Here is a 26,631-nt window from a genome sequence, read left to right as displayed (position 1 = left end):
GAGGCCGTAGGAGGGCAACAACCCAGCAGCAGGACCGCTACCTCCGCCTTTGTGCAAGGAGGAGCAGGAGAAGCACTGCCAGAGCCCTGCAAAATGACCTCCAGCAGGCCACAAATGTGCATGTGTCTGCTCAAACGGTCAGAAACAGACTCCATGAGGGTGGTATGAGGGCCCGACATCCACAGGTGGGGGTTGTGCTTACAGCCCAACACCGTGCAGGACGTTTGGCATTTGCCAGAGAACACCAAGATTGGCAAATTCACCACTGGCGCCCTGTGCTCTTCACAGATGAAAGCAGGTTCACACTGAGCACGTGACAGACGTGACAGAGTCTGGAGACGCCATGGAGAACGTTCTGCTGCCTGCAACATCCTCCAGTATGACCGGTTTGGCGGTGGGTCAGTCATGGTGTGGGGTGGCATTTCTTTGGGGGGCCGCACAGCCCTCCATGTGCTCGCCAGAGGTAGCCTGACTGCCATTTGGTACCGAGATGAGATCCTCAGACCCCTTGTGAGACCATATGCTGGTGCGGTTGGCCCTGGGTTCCTCCTAATGCAAGACAATGCTAGACCTCATGTGGCTGGAGTGTGTCAGCAGTTCCTGCAAGAGGAAGGCATTGATGCTATGGACTGGCCCGCCCGTTCCCCAGACCTGAATCCAATTGAGCACATCTGGGACATCATGTCTCACTCCATCCACCAACGCCACGTTGCACCACAGACTGTCCAGGAGTTGGCGGATGCTTTAGTCCAGGTCTGGGAGGAGATCCCTCAGGAGACCATCTGCCACCTCATCAGGAGCATGCCCAGGCATTGTAGGGAGGTCATACAGGCACGTGGAGGCCACACACACACTACTGAGCCTCATTTTGACTTGTTTTAAGGACATTACATCAAAGTTGGATCAGCCTGTAGTGTGGTTTTCCACTTTAATTTTGAGTGTGACTCCAAATCCAGACCTCCATGGGTTGATAAATTGGATTTCCATTGATTATTTTTGTGTGATTTTGTTGTCAGCACATTCAACTATGTAAAGAAAAAAGTATTTAATAAGATTATTTCTTTCATTCAGATCTAGGATGTGTTGTTTAAGTGTTCACTTTATTTTTTTGAGCAGTATATTTAGATTTGTTTAACACTTTTTTGGTTACTACATGATTCAATATGTATTATTTCATAGTTTTGATGTCTTCACTTATTATACAATGTAGAAAATAGTAAAAATAAAGAAAAACCCTTCAATGAGGTGTCCAAACTTGACTGGTACTGTATATAAAAACATTCTATTGAGTAGTAATGTTACTATCCTCACTACAACAAAGAAATTCTTAAATGCATGTAATTTTGTCCTTGAAACATTTGAAATACTGTAGGATTCCATTCATTCCTATGGAGGACTGCTCCTTCTGAGTACCAGCCAATATGGCAGCCGGTGGCTTCAAACCTCTCATTGGCCATTACACAGCAATCCAGGGTTTATACACATCATTGGGTGATATAACCTTCCTACATACTTCAGTATCTACTAGCCAGCTCACCAAATGACTGAGAAGTGAAAGCACGAGCACAGTCCAGGAACCAGACCGGCTGTTTAGAGCAGCATTCACATCCACTTTCATCTTTAAAAACAAATCTGATTTTGCTGGAACGAATAACATTAAAACCACTAAGAGGGGCTCAGCGCTGTAAAAGTGTGGAGAATCTTTAGAGGTAGAGGATAAATCAAATATCCATCCCAAATGCATTTGGAGGGCACTAAGTCAAACATCTGCACCAAGGATGAGACTCTTCATTTCAACACTCCTCTACATTGACATCAGGGAGGGCAAATATTGAACTTCTTAATAAACCCATTCAAAATGTTTTAGAGTACAATTTCACAAATATCTCTGCGTTTTAGTTAAACTACTGAGTTTTAGGGGCAGGCTTTACATTTTATTCACAAGGCAGATTCTTTAAAAGCTTTCCAATATGACAGCACCCTGTGTATATCAGACACTATATCATCTGGGAGGCTGGCAACCTAAATCTCAGACTATTTTAATTAAACTGATGAACTAGGGAAGTAAAATTGTCAGTGTTAAATATTCTGAAGTGCAGACTTCACTACCTTAGGGAAACATTACTTACATGTAGAAGCTGGATATTTTTTTGTTAGTGGTGCTTTTTCAATTGCCATTTCCTTAACTCCTTAAATGAGTGGAACCTTGGACCTTCTCCAATACGTTTGAGAGGAAGGTGAGAAGACAGGATGCGAGAAATCACCGAAAGCCGAAAAGATGTGGAGCCAGCGTCTCCTCCCCAACTTAACATTGCACTTCCTGTCCACATGGGGGACGTCAAGACAGATCCTCCAATATAAGGCAGAGCCGTTGAAACCGGGGCCGAGTTCAGCAGGGCACAACGTTCAGCAATGTTCACATAGAAATATGTTACGTAGACCAAACATACCTGTCTGACATGTAGAATAAGCGACCATGTCGTCTCTGTTCAGACATTTCTATCAGCAACGCTCCACAACTGAACACAGCGCACCACAGGGGATCTCTTAAAAAAAAAAAAAACTCCTCTTGATTTCAATCATGAATCACAGGAGTCATGCTGTATGTATTTGTTTTATTTAATAGGTAACAGCGACGAACAAGATAAAAAAAACAACTGTCTCGTTTAAAATAAGAATAAAGGATGTGACTTACACTTCTCTTCACATACACACAAACAGGCTACCATAGAATCAGTGCAAAAATATTCCCCGGGTAAAAACTAAAAAAGAAAAAAGATTAAAACAAGAGTAAAGTGCATGTTTTTTTGAGAAACAGCCCCCTAATTTTAAGTCTACACTAACAGATTACATAGGGTCCAACACAGCTAGTCAGTGCACACATACGACAGACAAAGGCCCAAGGGGGACAGTCTGGACCATAGTGCACATGTAGGGCCTAGGCCACCTCCCCACACACACACACACACACACACACACACACACACACACACACACACACACACACTCTCTCTCTCATAGACACCCGGCCTAGGGCCGAGTGTAGTGAGGTTACATGGTATTGTAGAGCACAGTGGCAGTCCGTTTCTTGTCGGTAGCCTTGCGGACCCGCCGCAGTAGTTGACTCTTCCCGCTCTTCGGGGACTGGGTGCGGGTGAGCTGGGGGGAGAGGTCTCTCTCTAGCTCCTCCTCCCCTTGAAGAACAAGAGATGGAGGTGAGGAGGGAGATGGGGGACCACTCCCTGCAATCTGGGAGCCCATATCAGTCCTGTCTGGGTCCAGTGGGTACACTCCCTTTAGGGGGGCCCTGGGGGTGGTGGGGGGGCTCCGAGACAACACCCGCTGCTTCTTGGAGACATCTTCTAAGCTGGGGTGATGGTGGGAGCGGGGGGTGGGCAGCAATGTATGTCCGTGAGGGCTGGCAGTGGTGGGCCGTAGGTCCCAGTCACTCAGGTCGTTGGCTGACAGCTCCAGGCAGTCCAGCTTGGCCAGCGAGGCTGAGCGCTTCATCAAGGAGGGGGGCGTGAGGCCCGCCTGGCGGATCCGCACCTCGATCTCCATGGCCCTATGCCACACGGGCATCTCCCTGTGATGCAGGCCCTGGAGCTGATGCTGCCCCTGACCAGGTCTCTCTCCAGCCCCCAGTCCCAGCCCCCCCGCCTCATACAGGAAGGCCTGCAGCTCCCTCAGGGTCTCCTGGATCTTCTCCAGCTCCTCACTGCTGCGTGCCAGGGACAGCCTTCCGTGGTGGGGCGGGGGAGGAGAGGGGCAATCCGTGTCTGAGTCCAGGGCCGTCACTCCCTCCAGCCACAGCAGTGCAGGGGAGGCCCGGAGCTGGGCCCTAGATGGCTCCAGAGACGGGCACACGATGATTGGGATGGGCTCAGGGGTGTGGCGGGTGTCTGGGTAGTGAGAGAAGGCAGGCTCTGGGGCTGGGGCAACGTCCATGTCTAAGACGACAAACCCTCTCTCCTCTGTCGCTCTGGTTAACTCTGTGTCTCCTTTGGGCTCTGCAGACAAACTGAAAGCCTCGTTCAGTATTCTTCCTTGTTCAGGAGCAGGGGGGCAGTCTGTGGTAGGAGCGAGGAGGGGTGGGCAGTCCGTGCTTGTCGTTTGGAGAGGAGATCGTGTGGGGTGAAACTCTGCACTGGGGGAGTGGAGAGGGGAGCGTTGGGTAGACGTGTTGCTGAGAGGTAAGTCCAGCTCCTGCTTCAGCCGCTGCTCCAGCTGTTTGGTGGCCCTGCGCACCGAGCCGGCCGGCCAATCCGAGGGAGGCGTGGAGGGGGATTGTGGGTAGGAGGAGGGCGAGGTCAGTGGGGTCTCCTCGTCCTGGTCGTCTGGGCACAGCTGCTGGGGGCTGCGGGGAGCATGCTGAGCGGAGGAGAGGGGCGTCGCTGCCGGGGGGTGGGATATGGACTCTATCTCTGTGACGATATGGCGGACTGACACGCCGTTGTCGTGATGGGGAGGCGGCGAGGCTTTGGCGTGACTGGATCGGTCACTACAGTCCTCCGTATGGGGGGAACTCTGAGATAGAGACGGAACAGAGAGAATGGTTTGAATGTCTGCTTTAAATGATACCTAAGCAGTTACCTTTGTATTAATGCTGGAGCGTCACTAAAAGCATCCAAAAGACATTTTACAGAAAGAAAAAGGACACCACCATTACAAAGTCTGTAGACAACTGCTGTCTAAAAAGGTCTGGGCCATATGTACTGTATCAGGCGCCTCAGACTGCTGATCTAGGATCAGCTCCTCCTGTCAAGATAATGTTATTTGTTGTGATCTAAAAAAGGCAAAACTGATCCCAAATCAGCCCTCCTAGTCTGAGACGCTTGATACATAGGCTATTACATATTAGCAATGTATTAGCAATGGAAACTGATCATAATGTAAAGGTACTTCCAATAGGTGGCAGTATTGTACAAACCATCCCCAAAGACATCCTTGTGTTGCTCCCTCCCTATCCAATGGATTTGATCATAATCCATTCGATTGACTGTCTCCATTGAGTTCTGTAATCTTGTTAATTAGTCAGTAACTCTCAGCAGGGCTGTGGAGCTCTGAAGGCCATAGACATGAGGCTGGCGTTCATCATTCGAAGTAATTTCAATGTAAAAACAACAAAAAAACATGGCCGCCTCACCTTTCCCTGTTCCTCTTCCTCAGTGACTGGCAGTGCTCCAGCAGGGTTCTCGGGGGACAGCGGCTGCAGCTCCTGGCTGGGGCACCGTGGCTGAGGCGTCCGCTGAGCCATCTGCTCTGAAAGAATCCGAGTCCTTCCGTCTTGGGACAGGCCCAGGAATTTCTCCCGGGCGCTGAAGAAGTCGATGCTGTCTGTGCTGAGGTTGGAGGACGCGGTAACGCATGTGGTGTCAACGGGGTTAGCGAGGACAGTGTCTTTGTCACCGCCGCTGGGGTTGTTGTTGTCGTCATCATTGGCGTAGGGTCCTAAAGACAGAGGTGTTGTTGCGGTGAGAGGGCTCACGGCCATGGTGATCCCTGGGGAAGCCGTAATGACACTTTCCTCCCTCTCGCTCAGCGGGTCTGACAGGGAGCGTCCCAGGGTGTCCGAGTCGTCGCTGGACTCCAGGGTGGCCTGAGATGCAACCTCTGAACTGCTGAGATCAGGCAGATCGAGGGTCAGCGCTACACTCTGGGCTTTCTGTTTAGGCACAGGACTGGACAGCTGTGTGCACAAACCTAGATGGAGGGGTTTGGCCAGTGGCTGGTGGAAGGGAGAAGGGGGGGAGTATATGCAGTGAGGGGGGAGGATGGGGGGACGGCGGTGATTGGCACCGTCACGGCCACCACCGCCAGAGCAGAGTTGTCCATTCTCTCCTCGGGCACCACCGTAGCCGCCCGCGGAGTAGGCAGCGGCGGGAGGAAGGGGTCCTGGCGTGGTCCTCGCCCTCGAGAAGACAGGTTCTCCCGGGAGTCACACAGACCGTTGGACGCTGACGGGCCAGGGGAGTGGGAGTGTGAGCGGGTGAGTCGGACGGGCTCTGACTGTGTGTCTGAGATGTGGGAGCCCTCGGCCTTGTTGTCAGGGTCATTGGCGGCGTCAAGCGCCTGGAGCAGGAAGCGTTGCAGGGAGGGGGTGGGGCCATTGTTGTTGTTGTGGGGGTCCGAGCGGCCCAAAGTGTGGCTGTGAGGGCGCGTCTTACACAGCAGAGACTCGTGGCGCTCTGAGAGGTCGCTGTCCGAGTGGGAGCGCCACAACTTGTTGTGCCTCTGCTTACTGCAGAGAAAGGAGGAGGAAAAGAACAAACAATTGTCAATTTTCTTCATTCCATCATTTACACTGGAAAAGAGTCACTGCAGAGCCAGGTGTCTGTGTGGCCCAGGATGTGAGAACTGTGTGTGTGTGTGTGTGTTTGTGTGTGTGTGTGCGCGCGCGCCTACCTGGCCAGCAGGATACCCTGGTACTCCTCCAGCTGCTTCATGAAGGAGGGGTTGGGCTTGGTGACGCCGCGGCGCTCCTTGACGTAGTCGAAGGCCCTCTCCAGGTCCCAGCCGTACTCCTTCATGGCGTAAGCTATCACCGTTGAGGCCGAGCGACTCACACCCATCTTACAGTGGACCAGGCACTTAGCCCCTGCTTTCCTAATAGTGGAACACACACACACCCGTGCCGGGTTAGAGAGGGAGTGAAGAGGACAAGCTGATGACATTCACTAAGTATTCAGACCCCTTCTCCACATTTTTGTTATGTTACAGGCTTATTCTAAAATGGATTAAATTGTAATTTTTTCCCCCCTCATCAATCTACACACAATACCCCATAATAAAAAAGCAAAAACAGGTGTAAAAAAATAAAAGAAAAAAAGGATATGAAATTTACATAAGTATTCAGACCCTTTACTCAGTGCTTTGATGAAGCACCTTTGGCAGTGATTACATCCTTGAGTCTTCTTGGGTATGACGCTACAAGCGTGGCACACCTATATTTGGGGAGGTTCTCCCATTCTTCTCTGCAGAGCCTCTCAAGCTCTGTCAGGTTGGATGGGGAGCGTTGCTGCACAGCTATTTTCAGGTCTCTCCAGAGATGTTCGATCTAGTTCAAGTCTGGACTCTGGCTGGACCACTCAAGGACATTCAGCGACTTAGGGTCACTGTCCTGTTGGAAGGTGAACCTTTGCCCCAGTCTGAGGTCCTGAGCACTCTGTAGCAGGTTTGCTCCGTTCATCTTTCCCTCGATCCTGACTAGTCTCCCGATCCTGTCTCGGAGCTCTAGGGACAATTCCTTCATACTCACGGCTTGGTTTTTGCTCTGACATTCACTGTCAACTGTGGGACCTTATATAGACAGGTGTGTACCTTTCCAAATCATGTCCAATCAATTGAATTAACCACAGGTGGACTCCAATGAAGTTGTAGAAACATCTCAATGATGATCAATGGAAACAGAATGCACCTGAGCTCAATTTCGAGTCTCATAGCAAAGGGTCTGAATACTTATGTAAATAAGGTATTTCGGGGGGGGGGGTTTCTTCCCAAAAATTCTAAAAACCTGTTTTCGCTTTGTCATTATGGGGTATTGTGTAGATTGATGAGGATTTTATTTATTTAATCCATTTTAGAATAAGGCTGTAACGTAACAAAATTTTGAAAAAGGAAGGGGCCCGAATACTTTCCGAATGCACTGTATTGTACCTTGATATAGTGTCTCATAGTTATGTCATAGAGCCTTCAACCTCAACTCTGGACCTAGAAGCCAGTTTCACTGCTTGTTTTCATTGTTCCCCTCTAATCAGGGACTGATTTAGACCTGGGACACCAGGTGGGTGCAATTCATTCTCAGGTAGAACAGAAAACCAGACCATTCACATTGCTAAAAAGAACAATGCTAAAAACAAATTTTACTAAAAACGTTCTCAAAATTAAAGCGAATCCTCTTAAAACCGAATTAATAACACTACATTTTCTTTGACAGATGGCTTTCTAGACACTCAAAGACACCTAATAGAGTGCATCATATCAGAGTTCCTACTTGGCCTTGGTGATGAACTTGTAGGTGTCGTTCCAGTACTCCAGCAGGTTGGTGGCCTCCTCGTCGTACACGCGGATGTTGTGGTACTCAAACATGCCTGGGAAGAAGTTGTCGATCTCCCGCGTCACGTTGAGGATGTACCTCACACTGAAGGAGTGAAACGGAGAACGTTACTCGTTGGAACTTCTACTCAGTATTGAAACTGTGTTGCAACTGTCACAGTAACCAACAGTCTGTGACATGATGATAGACAACTCAGAATGGTCTCTAACCCGCTGTTCTGCAGCTCCTCCAAGTTAGAAGCGTTCCACTCAGAGCCCTGGATACAAAAACAACAGAATTAAGTCCAAACTCCACAGAATCTTAGATATCAGCAGACAGTCAGAAAAAGGGACATTAAGAGGAAGACTACTTAAAAGTAGTGCACTATATAGGCAATAGGGTGCCACGCAGTCCTTGACTGTGTTCTTACCAGGTAAACATGTTCAAAGATCTCTGTGGGGCTGTCCATCTGACCCAGGATGACGATCATCTCGTTGTCAATAAACTCCTTGAACTCCCGAAGGTTACACACCATCTGCATCTCCAGCTCTGTGCGAATCTGAGGAGGAACCAGTAGAGAACCCATTAGAACCCGTATATAACCTGTTAGAACCACAACCAGTAGTGTGTGCGTCAACATCTTTAACCTACCTCTTTGGAGGTGACATTCTCCAGGTCTTTCTGCATCATGATCTCTCGGAGGCGAGTCTTGATCAACCTCTCTGTGCGTTCTCTCTCTGTGGGCCTGTGGACACACAAAACACACCCTCAGTACACACACACCTCTGTCTACCTCGGAGGGTTACGGGGGCTCAATTTAACTCTCACCCAGAACAGCTTGACAGACACACCACACTAAATATGACTTAGAGGAACTCACTAAAGCCACTTAGTGCCCCAGGTTCTCCACATCATACAAAACCACAGAGCTCAGTCCAGATTTGTTCTTGTTATAATGAGTACCTGCCCTCCTCTCTCTAACTGCATTTGAGGGCACATTTAGCCACTTGCGCAGCACTAAGGGAAACATGCCCTGATCAGGTCCCATGAGACCCCGCTTCTGTTCCTCCCCCTCCCTCAGTCCCCCCCCCCCCATCACTCGCTCTATCCGTTCACTCACTCTCTCCCCTCCCTCTATCCTTGTCTGTTCCCCCTCGCCATCTCTCGCTCCCTCTCCTGCCAAATCACCTCTCGTCACAATTCACACCGTCATGTAGGTCAGTGGCTATGCTCCCACAACAGTCAACACTGTGCAGCAGCAGCAACAGGTGTGTTGGGCCTTTGTGTTGTTGTCCCAGTCTGATGATCCGTCATGCTTATTATCATTATGACACGTCCTTATTGGAACACCGGAAAGAGCCAGGGGTAGCTTGTTTATAGAAACAAAGACTTGATTGACCTCTTGAGGAAAGGGTTTGGGGACTTGGGACACTTGTTGCACATTCCAGGATGAGACAGAGCTACTGCCAGGGTTGGGTTACTGGCTATGCCAAGAGAGCCTGACCTCCTTGAATAACACACACACACACACACACACACACACACACACACCGCCAATGAACTCAAGGGTAGGGGTCCATTTAATTTTAACTCAGTCAATTCAGGAAGTAGACTCGGAATTGGAATCCATTGGAATTTCAGTTGACCACCTGAATTGAAGTTGACCCAAACACACTACAGTCGTAAGCACTACACTGTATGCAATTGCACACATTCAAGCTATACATGCACATATTTGCAGGGACAAATCTGGGTAAAAATCAGAGCATGGCCTCAATACTGAATAGAAGGAATGTGCAAAGAGCGAAGGCAAATATGATGTCCGTCATCGACAGGTATCTTAGCTTTGGCAGTGACCCCAACAGGATTTAATAACACAACATTAGCATAGTCTGCCTTTAAGTGTATGTGCACAGTACTCAAGCCTAACCAGGGTGTGTGCGCACGTCTTTCCGCTGTGCCTGCATGGCGCGCCTTAACGCTAGCTGGGACGTTTGATGTCACTGCGGAGGCTTAGGGAAGAGGCTTACTCTCCTCATCGCTCCAGGAAAATACCTTTAAAATCGCTTTGGGTTTGACCTCTTTCCCCTGCCTCGGTGTCACTCAGTCCATTCCTCTCCTTAAAACATCTCCCAGTGTGTCAAGTGGTATTATTTCTACTCAATTACTCATCAGTCACCCCTCCATCCCCTCCGTTTCGATTGCCCACCTGCTTCTGTCCATCCGTCCGCTCGTCTACCTCTGTCTAGTTACTTTTTCCATGCATAAATAAAGCGGTCACGGAGAGGGGGCTATTTTAGACGCTGCTGGCACGCAAGCCGAGTTCCGGCGTTACAGAAAGGCCCCCCCTAAACGAGGAGGCACACGTGACAGCGACTGGGTGGGGAATTTCCCCCGTTAATACAAACCCAAATCCCAGAGCTGCATCCTCCTGCTACAGCAGATTGTTGATACCTCGGTCATAACGAGGCTGGGTGTCGTGGCAACAAGGGAAGCAGATGGCACTGCACTTGTAATTGGGCAATGTTGTTTTCTTTGGGAGATAAGTTGGTCTGAGTCCAGCTGACCTACCACTGACAAGACCTCACCACAGTTGCTTAATATGGAAGTGTGTGTGTGTGTGCGCGACTGACAGTGGTATACTCACACGTCGGTGAAGAGGACGGGCGAGTCGGCGCGGTGGGACTGGACGTCCTGCATGGCGTTCCACTCGTTGATGCAGACCTGGTCAGAGGAGACCTGGCTCTGGTAGTAGCTGACCCAGGTCAGGAACAGACTACCGGGGTAGTAGTTGTGACAGCGGGCCACCTCGCACGCCTTGTGGAGCGACTGCAGGGCGGACCTGGGGGTGGAACAGGGGGAGGTGGAGAGATAAGAAGAGGGGGAAAGAGCGTACTAACAGGATAAACAGATAAAACAGGGGACAAGTCAGAGGAAGACAGCGGGGGGGGAAAAGAGACGAAGATGACAGGAGTGCTCACCACATGGCCTGGACAGAGACCGGTTTGAAGACATGGACCCTGTTGACCGTGGACACACTGAAGCCCCTACAGAGACACAGACAGGTTATGTGACAGTCCCACTGGGCAGAAGAACTACAGTAAATGCAGGGAGGAGGAAACGGGTGTAGTATCGCTATTCTTACCCATCTCCGTCCAAGTGGATCAGTGTGTCGCTCCACAGGGGTAGAACCAGCCCCATTGTGCATGAGCTGCAGGAGAACAGACAGCTGTTAAAGATGTTACACACACACACCTCCAAAGATGTGGGTCTCTGTAACACACACACACAGCATGCAGTGGTGGTAACTACGAACCTGTCTGCGGAGCCAAAGTCCATGCCCAGCACCACGCTCTCCTCCGTGTCCTGTCTCCCATTGCTGGACACCACCACCATGTAACGCGTGCACTGAGGCTGAGCGTACGCGCTCTCCAAGCGCACAGCCTTAGAGAAGACGGGAGAGAGAGGGAGAGAAAAGAGGGATGAGGTCAAACTCTCTGCATTTGGAAGTATTCGCCAGAATAGTTCTAGACTCATGTGTCTGCCATGTGAATGAAACGTCCTGAATTTGAGCTTGATGTTTGCGAGCGTGAGAGATGGCGTACCAGGCGGATGTTGTCTTCTGGCCGCAGCACAGTGAACATGGTCTGCAGGTGCTGCTGGAGGTCACCTGAGTAAGAAGAGAGAGAAAGAGATAAATCAGTCCACTAGCAGCATCGGACACATTGCACGCCATCTGTTCCTACTCATTACTCCTCTGGGTGAAGTCCACATTATGCAGGCATACAAAACACAGTGTCTGATTAAACGACGCTAGAAACTCCAAAAACACAGCTCGGAGAAACATTTACATTCAAAAGCAGCCGAAGAAACAGGAAGTATCCTTCACAGTTACTACTACAGGGGCCAAAAGGACATTTGTCACTGAAAATAAGACCCCATCTAGGGCTGGTACATCCCACTAACAGAGTTGGGAAAAACCTAGCAAACCCAGTGGAGTAGAGTTACAACAAATTATCTCTGCCCTTGAACACGAGGACACTGGTATGGAAAAACACACGCCTAAATAGCAACTATGGCAAGGCAACATGCAGTCAGTGGACCACCTGTGTCATATTGTAACAGCTATGGGGTCAATTGAACTGGACAGCTCTGCTCTGGTGACTTACACAACAGTGCAAGGGTTTGTTCCCTCAACACTGCAGAGTGCCTGCTGCATTCCAACGATAAGCAGCACTATGGTTTGGCCTCATGTTGGGGCTGTTTCAGTTTCCCATGAGTCTGTGTTGAGTTTTGGGGCGCATTCAGCAGGACACAATGTTGTGGAACATTCAAATAGGCTATTTCTATGTTATAAAGAGCTGAACAGACAGGCATCCCTGACATGTAAAGTAAGGAATCGTGTTGGCTGTATTTGTGGCATTTCGATCAGGAACGTTTCACAACGTTTGCCTAATGAACTCACCCCTGTCCTATGGTTGTGTTTGTTGGTTGGTTTATTGTCAGGGCATACCTGTGTGTTTGTTCTGCCGCTGGCTGATGCCGGGCACCGAGGAAGGGGAGGAGCCATTTCCCCGAGGCAGGAAGACGGCGGCGCCCTTCACAGTCAGGAAGCTGTCGCTGATGCTGATTGGAAAAGAGAAAACACAGGGTCACAGAGGGGCCAGAGACAGAGGCTAACAGAATGTTCCGGGCTAGAGGTTCACACACACACAGAGTTTCATTCTTCATAAGTCAGTCTGAAGAGCAACAACGTGGTCCAGGCGCTAGCTACTAGTCGGTGTAACTACATGAAATAAACAGACAGAGCCACGTGCACTCCAACACAGAACACAATGTTCCCCTCTGGCCAGGCCGCATCCCCTTAACAGCTGGGAGCTGGAGGCTTGGGGGAGAGGAGCAGAGCTCCCGCTGTGGGAGTTCATGTATGGGATCACTCCTCTGTGGTACCGCATAATCACGTTAACTATAGTACACAGCACACCATCACACTAGAACAAGAGGCGAGGTCACGCGACCTACAGGGGTTACTAGCTGATGGTGTGTAGCTTACATCTTCACTATCTACACAGCACAAAACATATTCTCACATGGTGGCACACTGACCTTACCTCATATCAGAGGGCGAGGAGACCTACTGAAGACTGTCAGGTGACTGATATAGGCCTAGGCTACCATTGTGCCTTATTGAAGAAGAAGTGTGTCTTGATGAGCTGCTACTATGCTACGCCCTACGTACTGATCCATACCCACACAGCCAGCCTCATTTCCACCACACAATCATATCTAGCGTGGATGATTGAGAGGCATAGAGTCAGTACTGTCCGTCTGTCTTTGTCCTCCTCTCACAGAATGGGGAAATGAGCAACGATGAGCCGAATAGCAGAAGCATGGAGGGTGGCGTGGCAGAGAGAGGCTGTGCAATCTTAGGAGTGAGGGGGACACGCCTTGACCACAAATAGAAAGAATACAAACCGAGAGAAAAACACTCGGCCCAGGTTGAGGTCATTTCCCATCCTGACCCAGCTGTTTCCTCCTTCTACATCTCTCGCTCTTTCTTCACACCGCTATGTCGCTGTGTTTCACACGGAACTTTTCTCCCCTCCTGTACAGCTGTATCTAATCCTGTCTGAACCACGGGGTGGAACACACGCAAGCCCAGGGCAGGAAGGAGGAGGAGCAGAGCAGCACCTCACATGGTGTGTACAGTACGTGCATTTGTGTGCACGCGAGAGAGGGAGTGTGAAAGCGAGAGAGCCTTATGTATTCACCTTGTGTTTCCCACTACGGAACACTTGAAAATGATGAGTAGCTATCAGACAGACAGCAGCAGACAGGACAGAGCTCCAGCAGGAAGCGGCACAATGTGAAGTGTAATACAACACTGACCCTTTAGCGAAGAGCTTTGCACCTCCAGCCGGCGTAGGAATCCAAAAGTAGGTAGCCAGACAAACATCACTGTCGAGTGGATCTTTACTGATGCTACAAAAAAATATTTATAAATTACTACAAATAAAATAACTAACTATTTAAATAAATTACTATAAAATAACTATAGCCTAGACTGCCTTGATCAGCCACCTTAATTCACATTCAAATGAAGCACATGAAATGGCTCTCCTTCAGGTGTATCTTTGCCGTGTAAGATAAACCCAACAGTCGGATAAGTAGACAAAGGGGGCATTGTTGTCCACTAACTAGCTCGAACACTCAGTGTAACTGGTTCCAATGTGAAATATTATCCACACCTCAACAACTGATAAGGCCCCTGCCGATCATTTCCCCAATATAGTTTGAAACTCATACACGGTCTGTCGTAAATATTTCAGAACTATTCTGACTATGCTAGAGTGTTCCGAATCACCACTGTGTGTGTGCGCGCGTCCCAGACGGCACCCCAATCCTGAAATAGTGCACTACTTTTGACCAGAGCCCTATGGGTGCAGCCCCTAACAGTGGAAACAATGAGTGTGGCTGTATGATGGTAGAAAGAGAGCCACTCTAGACTAGAGCCACTTTGGCCAATTCATGTCTACGGGCAGCAGGAGCGGGCATTGAGGCAGAGGCGACACTCATCTTTCGGCATGCAGCACAGGGCAGTACTTGTTAGGGCACAGACACAATCATCACTATGTGAGAGGCCCTTCTCTGATAGCCTAGCGCCCCACTCTCCTCCTACGCACAGAAAGACATGCGTGTGTGTGACTGACATCCCCCCTCTCCCTGCCCATATTAGTCCCATTAACTAGGAGAGATACAAATATAGGCCCAGGCTGCAGAGGCCTGGCTGCCATGGCCGGCACTGCTGAAGGCTCTATGAGTTCAGGCCAGAAAGATAGGGGTGGAGAGTGAGTGAGTGAGTGAGAGAGTGAGAGAGTGAGGTGGATAGAGGGGCTGCATTCTAGCACTTCCTAAGGTACAGATTAGGCAATGAGAGAGAGGTGCACGCACTCACTCGCACAGAGATGTGAATTAGCGAGCTATGTTTAAATACAGAGCAAGAGTAGCCTAACGGACGAGGGGAGCTAATTATGCCAGAGACCCTGAGAGCGAGAAGCAGACAGACAGGGAAAGAGACAAAAAGGGCAAGACTAAACCTCAACCTGCATTTATCACTAAACAGGTCTCAATCATTATCATAAAGGGATTGTTCTTTGTTTTTTTTGTTTGTTTCTTTACAAATACCTAATGCAACAATGATGTAATGTTACTAGGAGGAGAAAAGCATCTTTCAAATGATATCCCATCGTTATAAAGCGCTCTGCACGTCATCGTCGTTAACAGTTGGAAGCGCGGCAGAGAGTGAGACAGGGAAGTAAAAGCAGCGAAGTTCTGTATGGCAATACTTTGATAATGTTAAATGAAAAAGGCGGTTAAATAAATACACAAACTTGCAAGGCGGAACTGTGCTACAGTGGCAGTACAGGTGCAATGCTTAACCATCTGAAAGGGAGGCACCGTGAGACATAACCCGTTTCTGGCGGCAGTGAGAAAAATCACAGTGCTGATTACAGAAATGATTTCAGTTGATACGCAGCCATGGTCAATGGTAGAGGATGTCCTCTTCACTGCCCTGATAGCATATCTAGAACAAAGACTACAAGAAGCCATGTCGAAAAACCCTGACTGCCTGGATGGAGAAATTTTACAATGCTTGTTATGCAAGTATAAACCGCAAGCATACGTCACTGCAACGACCCATCACATTGATGAGAAGTGGGACATGGAGTCCCATGTGCTGACAACTGAGAAAATAGAGAGGGATACAGCAGAGAACCTAAAACGGCATTAACTACCATTATTTCTGAGTGGGTGGGGGACAGCAGTATGGTGCACACCATCTGGTAAGTAGCCAGGATCGTGGTAGATTGAACTGCACTGCCCCCTAGCGATCACACGCAGGATCATATCTGAACTGTGAATTCACGTCATTTATGATTTTTTTTCTCTTATCGTTTAAAACGATAGAAAATTGCAGTTTAAACGTTCAAAACATTTGTACGTTTGTCACATCCCCATTCCCTACATAGTGCGCTACTAGTAGCATCAGCATGGTAATGTCTCAGACTGCTGATGAACCAGATCTGTAACATCTTATTAATGTCCATGTCTCCCGTTCTGTTTATCATTCAGGTTTCCAGCAGGTATCCAAACACTGTAAACCTACAATTAGCCCAGCCCATGGTTAAACATTAAAGTCTTGCTGACACACATGCATTCCTCTGGATATTTATAGAATGGTTACACACTAATAACAAAAATCAGTTGGTAAATCAAAACCCATTGATTTTCTGGATTGGTTGGTTGGACAGAGAAAAGTAAACCATGACGCCATCATATAGCCTTTAGGTGGTGGTTTACCTACCCTGAAAAGGCTAAGAGAAAACATACTAAAACCTGGCCAAAGTTTTCCTCCAAAACAAGGAAGTTGGCTTTCTTACATCTGGTGCCATTTATGGCGTACAAGTGCCGGTGCGGGCCAGCGAGAGTGTGCGCGTGTACAGTACTTGTTTCTCAAATGAAGACAAACAAAATCAAGGCTGTTCAAATGACTAACTAGTCCAGACCATATAATAACGATGACAGCCCTTGTCATACACACAGTGAACTAGTGAGTGAGGAAATAAACTCTGCAAAAAAAGAAACAAATTCCCCTTTTCAGTAGAAAGGCCTCTTTAGTGTCCTAAGTTTTCACAACTGTGACCTTAATTGCCTACCGTCTGTAAGCTGTTAGTGTCTTAATGACCGTTCCACAGGTGCATGTTCATTAATTGTTTATGGTTCATTGAACAAGCATGGGAAACAGTGATTAAACCCTTTACAATGAAGATCTGTGAAGTTATTTGGATTTCTACAAATTATCTTTTGAAAGACACCCTGGGTCCCTGCTCATCTGTGTGAACGTGCCTTAGGCATGCTGCAAGGAGGCATGAGTACTGCAGATGTGGCCAGGGCAATAATTGCAATGTCCGTACTGTGAGACGCCTAAGAGAGCTACAGAGAGACAGGACAGACAGCTGATCGTCCTTGCAGTGGCAGACCACGTGTCACAACACCTGCGGGACAGGTACAGGATGGCAACAACTGCCCGAGTTACACCAGGAACACACAATACCTCCATCAATGCTCAGACTGTCCACAATAGGCTGAGAGAGGCTGGACTGAGGGCTTGTAGGCCTGTTGTAAGGCAGGTCCTCAGACAACACCGGCAACAACGTCGCCTACGGGCACAAACCCACCGTCGCTGGACCAGACAGGACCGGCAAAAAGTGCTTTTGACTGACGAGTCGCGGTTTTGTCTCACCCAGGGGTGATGGTCATATTTGCGTTTATCGTTGAAGGAATGAGCATTACACCGAGGCCTGTACTCTGGAGCGGGATTGATTTGGAGGTGGAGGGTCCGTCATGGTCTGGGGCGTTGTGTCACAGCATCATCGGACTGAGCTGGAGGTCATTGCAGGCAATCTCAACGCTGTGCGTTACAGGGAAGACATCCTCCTCCCTCATGTGGTACCCTTCCTGCAGGATCATCCTGACATGACCCTCCAGCATGACAATGCCACCAGCCATACTGCTCGTTCTGTGCGTAATTTCCTGCAAGACAGGAATGTCAGTGTTCTGCCATGGCCAGCGAAGAGCCCGGATCTCAATCCAATTGAGCACGTCTGGGACCTGTTGGATCGGAGGGTGAGGGCTTGGGCCATTCCCCCCCAGAAATGTCAGGGAACTTGCAGGTGCCTTGGTGGAAGAGTGGGGTAACATCTCACAGCAAGAACTGGCAAATCTGGTGCACTCCATGAGGAATGCAGCTGGTGGCCACACCAGATACTGACTGTTACTTTTGATTTTGCCCCCCCCCCCCCTCCCTTTGTTCAGGGACACATTACTCCATTTCTGTTAGTCACATGTCTGTGGAACTTGTTCAGTTTGTCTCAGTTGTTGAATCTTATGTTCATACAAATATTTACACATGTTAAGTTTGCTGAAAATAAAATCTGCAGTTGACAGTGAGGACGTTTCTTTTTTTTGATAAGTTTACAAGGCACCTACGCTACAGATAAGGCCTGCACTATCAGCAATGATATCTAATATCCCCCATAAGCAAATAAGTAGTACTACTACCCATGTAGCCATGGAAACCAGTGCAAAGTGAGTACATGGACAGCTGACAACACATTTGCATGTCTTCATTCAGCACTCATCAGAGCAAATGGTCAATCAATGCAAAAATCAGTCGGGAGCAACATCAGGGTTGCGTAACATCCAACACGGCCTGGACAGCCAGTCATTGTCACAGGGAATGTGATAAAAAAAATAAGTTAATTGCAGCTTTGATGGTCCGGTATTTGCAACGCAGATATGGCCTTTTTGATTCAAGCATATTGCATTGGTTCATCCAAAACACTGATCAAGTCTGTATTTATAGACTGTTACTGCCCTGAAACACACTGTAGACCTAGACTAAAACTCTGGAGCAAGGGTGTCTAGGCTAGTTCCAACATATTAACACTAACAGCTTGACTAAACTTGTATTAATCTGATGGACTTACACCTGGAAAGACAGGTTCCCTTACTTGAGTGCTTTCCTACGCAACAATCAAACATACAAATACAACCCACTACCTACCCTTCATCAGGCGGGCCATCTCTCTGTATTCAAAGCACTCCCCTTAACCTGTTTAGGATAGGGGGCAGTATTGACACGGCTGGATAAAAAACATACCCGATTTAATCTGGTTACCACTCCTACCCAGTAACTAGAATATGCATATACTAATTAATTACATATGGATAGAAAACACCCTAAATTTTCTAAAACTGTTTGAATGGTGTCTGAGTATAACAGAACTCAAATGGCAGGTCAAAACCTGAGAGATTCCTTTACAGGAAGTGGCCTGTCTGACCATTTCTTGAACTTCTTTTCCATCTCTATCATTTACTAAGGATCTCTGCTCTAACGTGACACTTCCCACGTCGTCCATAGGCGCTCAGAGCCCGGGAAAAAACAGAATGTCGTCATTCCAGCCCCAGGCTGAAACACATTATCGCCTTTCTCAAGTGGCCGATCAAGGGACACTGGGCTTATGCGCGTGACCCCGACCGCCCCCGCCTTTGGGATTTTTTCCTCTGTTTGCCGAAATGGAGATTCCCTGTCGGAATATTATCGCTTTTCTACGAGAAAAATGTCGTAAAAATTGATTTTAAACAGCGGTTGACATCCTTCGAAGTACGGTAATGGAATACTTAGAATTTTATTGTCACGAATTGCGCGCGACACTTCTTTACTATTTCGGATAGTGTCTGGAACGCACGAACAAAACGCCGCTATTCGGATATAACGATGGATTATTTTGGACCAAACCAACATTTGTTATTGAAGTAGCAGTCCTGGGTGTGCATTCTGACGAAGACAACAAAAGGTAATCAAACTTTTATAATAGTAAATATGATTATGGTGAGTGCTAAACTTGCCGGGTGTCTAAATAAGCGAGCCCGTGATGCCTGGGCTATGTACTTAGAATATTGCAAAATGTGCTTTCACCAAAAGCTATTTTAAAATCGGACATATCGAGTGCATAGAGGTCTGTATCTATAATTCTTAAAATAATTGTTATGCTTTTTGTGAACGTTTATCGTGAGTAATTTAGTAAAATGTTAGCGAATTCCCCGGAAGTTTGCGGGGGTATGCTAGTTCTGAACGTCACATGCTAATGTAAAAAGCTGGTTTTTGATATAAATATGAACTTGATTGAACAAAACATGCATGTATTGTATAACATAATGTCCTAGGGTTGTCATCTGATGAAGATCATCAAAGGTGAGTGCTGCATTTAGCTGTCTTCTGGGTTTTGGTGACATTATATGCTGGCTTGAAAAATGGGTGTCTGATTATTTCTGGCTTGGTACTCTGCTGACATAATCTAATGTTTTGCTTTCGTTGTAAAGCCTTTTTGAAATCGGACAGTGTGGTTAGATTAACGAGAGTCTTGTCTTTAAATGGCTGTAAAATAGTCATATGTTTGAGAAATTGAAGTAATAGGATTTTTAAGGTTTTGAAAATCGCGCCACAGGCTGGCAGTGGCTGTTACGTAGGTGGGACGAATTCGTCCCGCCTAGCCTAGAGAGGTGTTAACGGGTGAGTTCCAATCATTCCTGTGTTATGTTCACACCTGTACTACATGCCAGCTATCAAATCATTCTCTGGCCGGCCACCGGGATCTGATGACTGGTCTCACTCACACTGTATAAAAACAGAGGCACAAGTATGAACACCTCAGCCAATTAGGCTAGTTAGAATGGCTGCAAGCTTCAGAACAAAGAGCTTCAACTCAAAAACACAGATAGATGGGCTATAGAATATTCTCAGGACATGTAATACAACAATCAGAAAACACATCTGCCAAAGCATAATTGATCTATAAACACACATACACACATAAATAACCAGCGCAAAAAAATCAAAGGGCCTGCCATACACCTGGAGAAGCCAGTTTAGGGGCTTAGAGGACACAGAGGAAAGCCATACACCTGAAAAGGGGGGGTGGTGGGCTGAAGTGAGACTGGCAGGCTGATTCTCTGGCTTTAGTTCATAGAGCAGACACTGTTGCTTTATATGGATATCTGACTGACAGGATTCGTCAGACCAGTTTGGAGACAGCCAGGTAGATGATTCAGATATCACGCCATGCAGTCAAGGATAACCCATTGTGCTATCTGTGCTTTTATTTCTCAACCTGGAGAGGAAGCCCGGTCAAGATGACTTGCATCCTGTTACGTCACTCTCCGGGAAATACATGCAGTCAGGATGGACTGCCACAACGTTATTAGAAAATATGTCGGATACCTTCACAATAATGTTGCAACATCTGAGACGAGTGACAACTGAGCTAAAGTAAATTCTCTTCAATACAGCATGTCCACTATATGGGGAAATTATTCCTGTTGGCAAATTATAATGGGGAAATGTTTTCGTAATTTTGGAATCACAAAAATATTAAATCGCAAAAATGTTCAACTCACAGTTGGTTGATTTGGTTCTGAGACACAACTCCGTTGGGCGTCATTTTCGCTCCGCAGCAGGAGCAGAAGCAGCCCTCCGCCGAGCTCCCGGTGGCGGACACACTACCGAGCGTCATGACTGGACCACCGAACAGTAGACCGATCGTTGATGAGACCCGCGGCGTCAAATATCCTCGAAAATGTTCACTCCAATCCGACCATGGTCAACACTTATTAGTCCAACGAACCCAATAGATATTTGACAATATGTATGTCGACCTATCTCCTTTGCAGCATTATAAAATAGGCAGCTAGAAAATAAAGTATCCTGTTTGTAAAATAAAAACGTGTAGCTTATAAACTTATGAAACACACATTTTACTGGATATGAAGTACAGTATTCTTTAATTGCAACACAAATTCTGTAACACCGTACGGAATTATTCTTGCGGTAGGATCCTTCAAAAACGACCTATAATCAATATCTGTCAATGAAGAGCACTCGTGTCCGTCCTAAAGTAAAAGCTTTCAACTTCTAAACGGGACACGAGCAGGCACTACAAACTCAACTCGTGGGAGGGAGGAGTTGCTGACGTGTGCTTAGAAGGGCCCAATGGAAAGACGAGGGGAGGGCAACCAGGAGACAACACACTGGGCACACCTGCAGCGACAAGGTTGTGGAAGAGTAAGACACAGCCATATTTATGACTGACAAGTACAGTGAGGTGCTGAAGAGTGAAAGTACAGAACGAGCACACAGATAACTGCCAAAATAAAGGAAACACCAACAGTGTCTTAATAGGGCAATGGGCAACCACGAGCCAGAACAGCTTCAATGCACCTTGGCATACATTCTACAACTGTCTGGAACTCTATTGGAGGGATGGAGACACCATTCTTCCCTGAGAAACACAATAATTTGTTGTTTTGTTGAGGGTGGTGGAAAACACTCTCAGGCACCACTCCAGAATCTCCCATAAGTGTTGAATTGGGTTGAGATCTGGAGACAGACGGGCATGGCATATGGTTTACATCGGTTTCTTCTCAGGAACCACACCTGTGGGGAAGCACCTGCTTACAATATACCTTGTATCCCTCATTTACTCAAGCGGTTCATTATTTTGGCAGACGTGAACATAGCTATTGCAACCACATGTTCTGTGTGAGCTGTGTTTACCAACAACTCACTCCTTGGGATTGTGCTCGTGGACACTGTTTCACCTTACTGAGTACGCCCAGACAGCAACTTGACAAAGTCTCAAACACTGCTAAATAACTGAGGGAATTGGATTTGGGAACAAACTGCAAAATGAGCTGTACCTTTGCCATTCCGATCAGATGTAAGAAGGTGAACCATATCATATTCATGGAGTGAGAGACTGATCTCCTTTCTCACACTGACCAGGAGACAGTGATGTTACGCAAGGGGCCACATGAGAGGAAAACCAGGCGCGGTAATAAACCTATGACACATTGTCCATGGGGTGCATGTCAGTTACGTGCCCCAAGTTACGTGCCCCATTGTTATACAAAAACTATTTTGCGATGCTTATCTTAGGCCAGACTAATGTTGGCCTGTTATCTGGATCAGACTGTCAAGCCATATACAGTTTTTAAAATAGGAAAGAGAGAGGTCTATAAAGCAGTGTAAAATAGGCTACACGAGGGCACCGTGTTTACAACCCAACTGAGCTATATTCTATTCCACTGGGCTTGAGATCATTTGGGCTCCACTCGGCTACAATAGATGAATATCAATTGTGTTTCCTTGTTTCCTCGTGTCCGCTCTCCTCGCTTCCTTTTCAAAAACGCATTGAGGAGAAGGTCAGATTCCTCGTCTAGAACCTTCTCCTCCAATGTGTTTAGAGGAGGCGGCAAGGAGGAAATAGGACATGAAGAGTCAAGGAAGTACAATTAAGATGCATCAAATGTCATAAAGGCTAGCAAGTTAAAACCTGTTGGGGATAGGGGGCAGTATTTGCACGGCCGGATAAAAAAACGTACCCGATTTAATCTGGTTACTACTCCTGCCCAGTAACTAGAATATGCATATAATTGTTTGATTTGGATAGAAAACACCCTAAAGTTTCTAAAACTGTTTGAATGGTGTCTGTGTATAACAGAAGTCATTTGGCAGGCCAAAACCTGAGAAGATACCAAACAGTAAGCGCCCTCTCTGACCATTTCTTGGCCTTCTTTGTTATCTCTATCCAAAACAAAGGATCTCTGCTGTAACGTGACATTTTCTACAGCTCCCATAGGCTCTCAGAAGGCACCAGAACGTTGAATGATGACTCTCCAGTCTCTGGCTGAAAAACATTAGCGCATTTGGTAAGTGGTCGATCTGAGAACAATGAGACGGGTGCGCGCGTGCACGTGAAGAGTCCATTTTACTTTCTCGTCTTTGAACTAAAACAACGACTCCCGGTCGGAATATCACTTTTTTACGAGAAAAATCGCATAAAAATGGAGTACGGTAATGGAATATTTTGAAATGTTTTGTCACGAAACGCGCCGGGCGCGTCCCCCCTTCGTTACCCTTCGGATAGTGTCTTGAACGCACGAACAAAACGCCGCTATTTGGATATAACTATGGATTATTTGGAACCAAACCAACATTTGTTATTGAAGTAGAAGTCCTGGGAGTGCATTCTGACGAAGAACAGCAAAGGTAATCCAATTTTTCTTATAGTAAATCTGAGTTTGGTGAGTACCAAACTTGGTGGGTGTCAAAATAGCTAGCCTGTGATGGCCGGGCTATCTACTCAGAATATTGTAAAATGTGCTTTCACCGAAAAGCTATTTTAAAAAAATTAAAAAATAAATAAAATTAAAAAAATTAAAAAAAAAAAAAAATCGGACACCGCGATTGCATAAAGGAGTTCTGCATCTATAATTCTTAAAATAATTTTTATGTTTTTTGTGAACGTTTATCGTGAGTAATTTAGTAAATTCACCGGAAGTGTTCGGTGGGAATGCTAGTCACATGCTAATGTAAAAAGCTGGTTTTTGATATAAATATGAACTTGATTGAACAAAACATGCATGTATTGTATAACATAATGTCCTAGGAGTGTCATCTGATGAAGATCAAAGGTTAGTGCTGCATTTAGCTGTGGTTTTGGTTTTTGTGACATTATATGCTAGCTTGAAAAATGGGTGTCTGATTATTTCTGGCTGGGTACTCTGCTGACATAATCTAATGTTTTGCTTTCGTTGTAAAGCCTTTTTGAAATCGGACAATGTGGTTAGATTAACGAGAGTCTTGTCTTTAAAATGCTGTAAAATAGTCATATGTTTGAGAAATTGAAGTAATAGCAGGTATTTGAATATCGCGCCACGGGATTCCACTGGCTGTTGACAAGGGTGGGACGTGAGAGGTTAAGGGATTGTTATTACCAAGAATATACTTATTTTTCTTAATTCGACTTAGTTTGTGCCCATTTCAGACTTTAGAGAAGTGTGCAACTTCGATTTTTGCATATATTACTCAATGTCAATGGGAGACGTAAAAAAAATTGGAACAGAGATCTCAAGTGCGAGTACAGAAGTTCGTCACTGATCAAATTAAAATGTATTTGTCACATTAGCCGAATACAACAGGTGTAGACCTTCCTGTGAAATGCTTACTTACAAGCACTTAACCAACAATGCATTTCAAGAAAGAGTAAATCAAATAATTTACTAAATAAACTAAAGTAAAAAAATCTAAAATCAGTCAAAAGGTTACAAGAAAAGTACATAACAATAACAAGGATATATACAGGGGGTACTGGTACCGAGTCAATGTGCGGGGGTACACATTAGTCGTGGTAATCACAACAGTATCCCCAGAGCTAAGTGACAAAGCGGACTCTATGGAAGCTATTTTAGTGTGTCTGTTGGTGTCCATAAATGTTCCTATGTCACTGTACTATTACTGTACAAACAAGGCAGGCAACCATACAGTATTTAAGGTCTGTTCTACAATGAGTCCCCAGAGAGTCAACAACTCCATCTCCTCTTCCTGCTCCCCATTGTCCCTCGTCTCCGAACCAAGAGAAGCCAGTCAAGGAATTTCACTTTAACACGACCTGGCCTTGGATAAAGAATGAAAGCGGTAATGCGTGTACACAACAAAAGGTGATAGTTCTGAGAACACAGCTCTTCCTCTGTCCTTTACTTCCTTCCTTAATTCCTGGTCCGCTTCAGCCAAAACAAACATTGTATAGGCTTACATGGCTAAAAGTCCACCTAATAAAACAGGCCATAGTATATTTAAAACTAAGCTATAGCTTCATTTGGCCTCACTCATATTGGAAAGCTTCAAATGGTGGCGGCCAATGTACTTTCAAATGCTTTCCCACATGCCGTCTTTCCTTGGTTCCAGAGAGGCTAGGTCTGTAAGCTGTATTATGCAAATGTGGGGCACTTAGTCAAAACACTCCATTGATGTTTCCACTCCCCACGGTCTGCCATTACCCAAGACACTACATAAACACATGCAGCTGGTACACAAACAGGGAGCTACTATGCAAGTTCCTCTCTAAAGTCATAAAACCGAAGTGGCCAGAGAAAAGATGAGAAGGCTGGCCGCGACGGCGTGGGACATGGTTACACTCCATGTTTACAATGTGTGTGTGTGTGTGTAACACTTGACCCCTCGTGCACTCAGAAAACATGACAGGGAAGGAGACGTAGAAACACACATACCTGGGTGTCTTCGGTTAGAGAGCATCGTCACATTGTCTTCTCCATTCAGCAGGTCATGAGGTTTAGCCAGTCACCCATTGTGTCATCATCCCAGACAAACAACACATTAAAAAGCACTCTGTGTGACCAGCATCTGTGCTAGTTATGTGGCACAGAATGTTTTGCACAGCTATTAATAGGCGAGACCCACTACTAAATCACATTGTTTTGACTCTGGTAATGGGGTACGAACATGTGGGGGCAACACGTGAGTCCGATTGCGCAATGGCTTGTCTCTCTCTCGCTCTTTGAATGAGAGTTAGCAGAAAAAAGGTCAAGTGTTACAGGCAGCAGTCAGTCACTGGGTCTCTGTGTACTCCCCCAAGTTACCCCTTAAAACCCAGCGAGCAGCTGTTTCCTATAGGCCTGCTTCACTGGAGCTAGTTAGAGGAGCGCAGGGCTGAAATGAGACAAGCCAGAACACTTAGCCTACACTAACTGCAGCACTAGTAACAGACCTGGACATAAACGCTACAAGGCCAAGCACAGCCTAATGCATGCCCCGTCAAGCTAAAGTGTTTTTTACCTACCACTTCGCCTATTTGGTTGTGATCTGAGCACCTTGGGACCTAAGTGAAGGGATAAAAAAAAAAGAGAAACTTAAGGCACCAGGAATTAGAAGGAAAACAGTGATATGATCAGGAAAATCATTGTCAGTTGAGGTTAGTAGGGCGGTGCTGGTAGCCAGGAGAGGTGTTCCCGCCTGACAGACAGGTGTGAGAAACAGGACTCCAGGCCAGGGGTTTGAGTCAGCATGTACAGCTAGCTGGTTGCGTCTGCCATTTCCTTCCCACAACCGGTAATGGGACTGCGTGAACACTGAGCACAAGGTAACCCAAATCCAGAAGAACCTGCTCTGCCAGCCA

At 46.8% G+C, this 26,631-nt stretch overlaps 2 protein-coding genes across 4 annotated transcripts in view; both read right to left on the bottom strand.

Annotated features, from left to right (window-relative positions):
• Positions 1 to 2,601: 2,601 nt before the first annotated feature.
• Positions 2,602 to 5,725, bottom strand: LOC123744724 (uncharacterized). Its single transcript, XM_045724422.1, has 2 exons — positions 5,147 to 5,725; positions 2,602 to 4,527 (listed from the first exon to the last, which is right to left on the bottom strand). Exons 1-2 carry the CDS (start codon positions 5,492 to 5,494, stop codon positions 3,052 to 3,054), a joined length of 1,824 nt encoding a protein of 607 aa, XP_045580378.1. The 5' UTR covers positions 5,495 to 5,725; the 3' UTR covers positions 2,602 to 3,051.
• Positions 5,704 to 26,631, bottom strand: part of LOC106612650 (protein phosphatase Slingshot homolog 2) — a 34,267-nt gene continuing 13,339 nt past the window's right edge. The window contains exons 1-13 of one of the 3 annotated variants that reach the window (XM_014214018.2): positions 21,056 to 21,581; positions 12,549 to 12,661; positions 11,641 to 11,705; positions 11,352 to 11,479; positions 11,181 to 11,246; positions 11,017 to 11,082; positions 10,683 to 10,877; positions 8,687 to 8,780; positions 8,466 to 8,594; positions 8,266 to 8,312; positions 7,994 to 8,140; positions 6,406 to 6,606; positions 5,704 to 6,241 (exon numbers count right to left, since the gene is read on the bottom strand). In XM_014214018.2, coding sequence (XP_014069493.2) covers positions 5,704 to 6,241; positions 6,406 to 6,606; positions 7,994 to 8,140; positions 8,266 to 8,312; positions 8,466 to 8,594; positions 8,687 to 8,780; positions 10,683 to 10,877; positions 11,017 to 11,082; positions 11,181 to 11,246; positions 11,352 to 11,479; positions 11,641 to 11,705; positions 12,549 to 12,661; positions 21,056 to 21,171 — 1,905 coding nt within the window. In that variant the 5' untranslated portion in view covers positions 21,172 to 21,581. Of the gene's footprint in view, positions 6,242 to 6,405; positions 6,607 to 7,993; positions 8,141 to 8,265; positions 8,313 to 8,465; positions 8,595 to 8,686; positions 8,781 to 10,682; positions 10,878 to 11,016; positions 11,083 to 11,180; positions 11,247 to 11,351; positions 11,480 to 11,640; positions 11,706 to 12,548; positions 12,662 to 13,510; positions 13,900 to 21,055; positions 21,582 to 26,631 lie in introns of those variants that run through there. The other 2 variants (XM_045724421.1, XM_014214019.2) reach the window with 2 other exon arrangements.

Source organism: Salmo salar, chromosome ssa09, assembly GCF_905237065.1.
Source record: "Salmo salar chromosome ssa09, Ssal_v3.1, whole genome shotgun sequence".
Classification (NCBI taxonomy): domain Eukaryota; kingdom Metazoa; phylum Chordata; class Actinopteri; order Salmoniformes; family Salmonidae; genus Salmo; species Salmo salar.
This window is presented reverse-complemented; position numbering and strand designations above follow the sequence as displayed.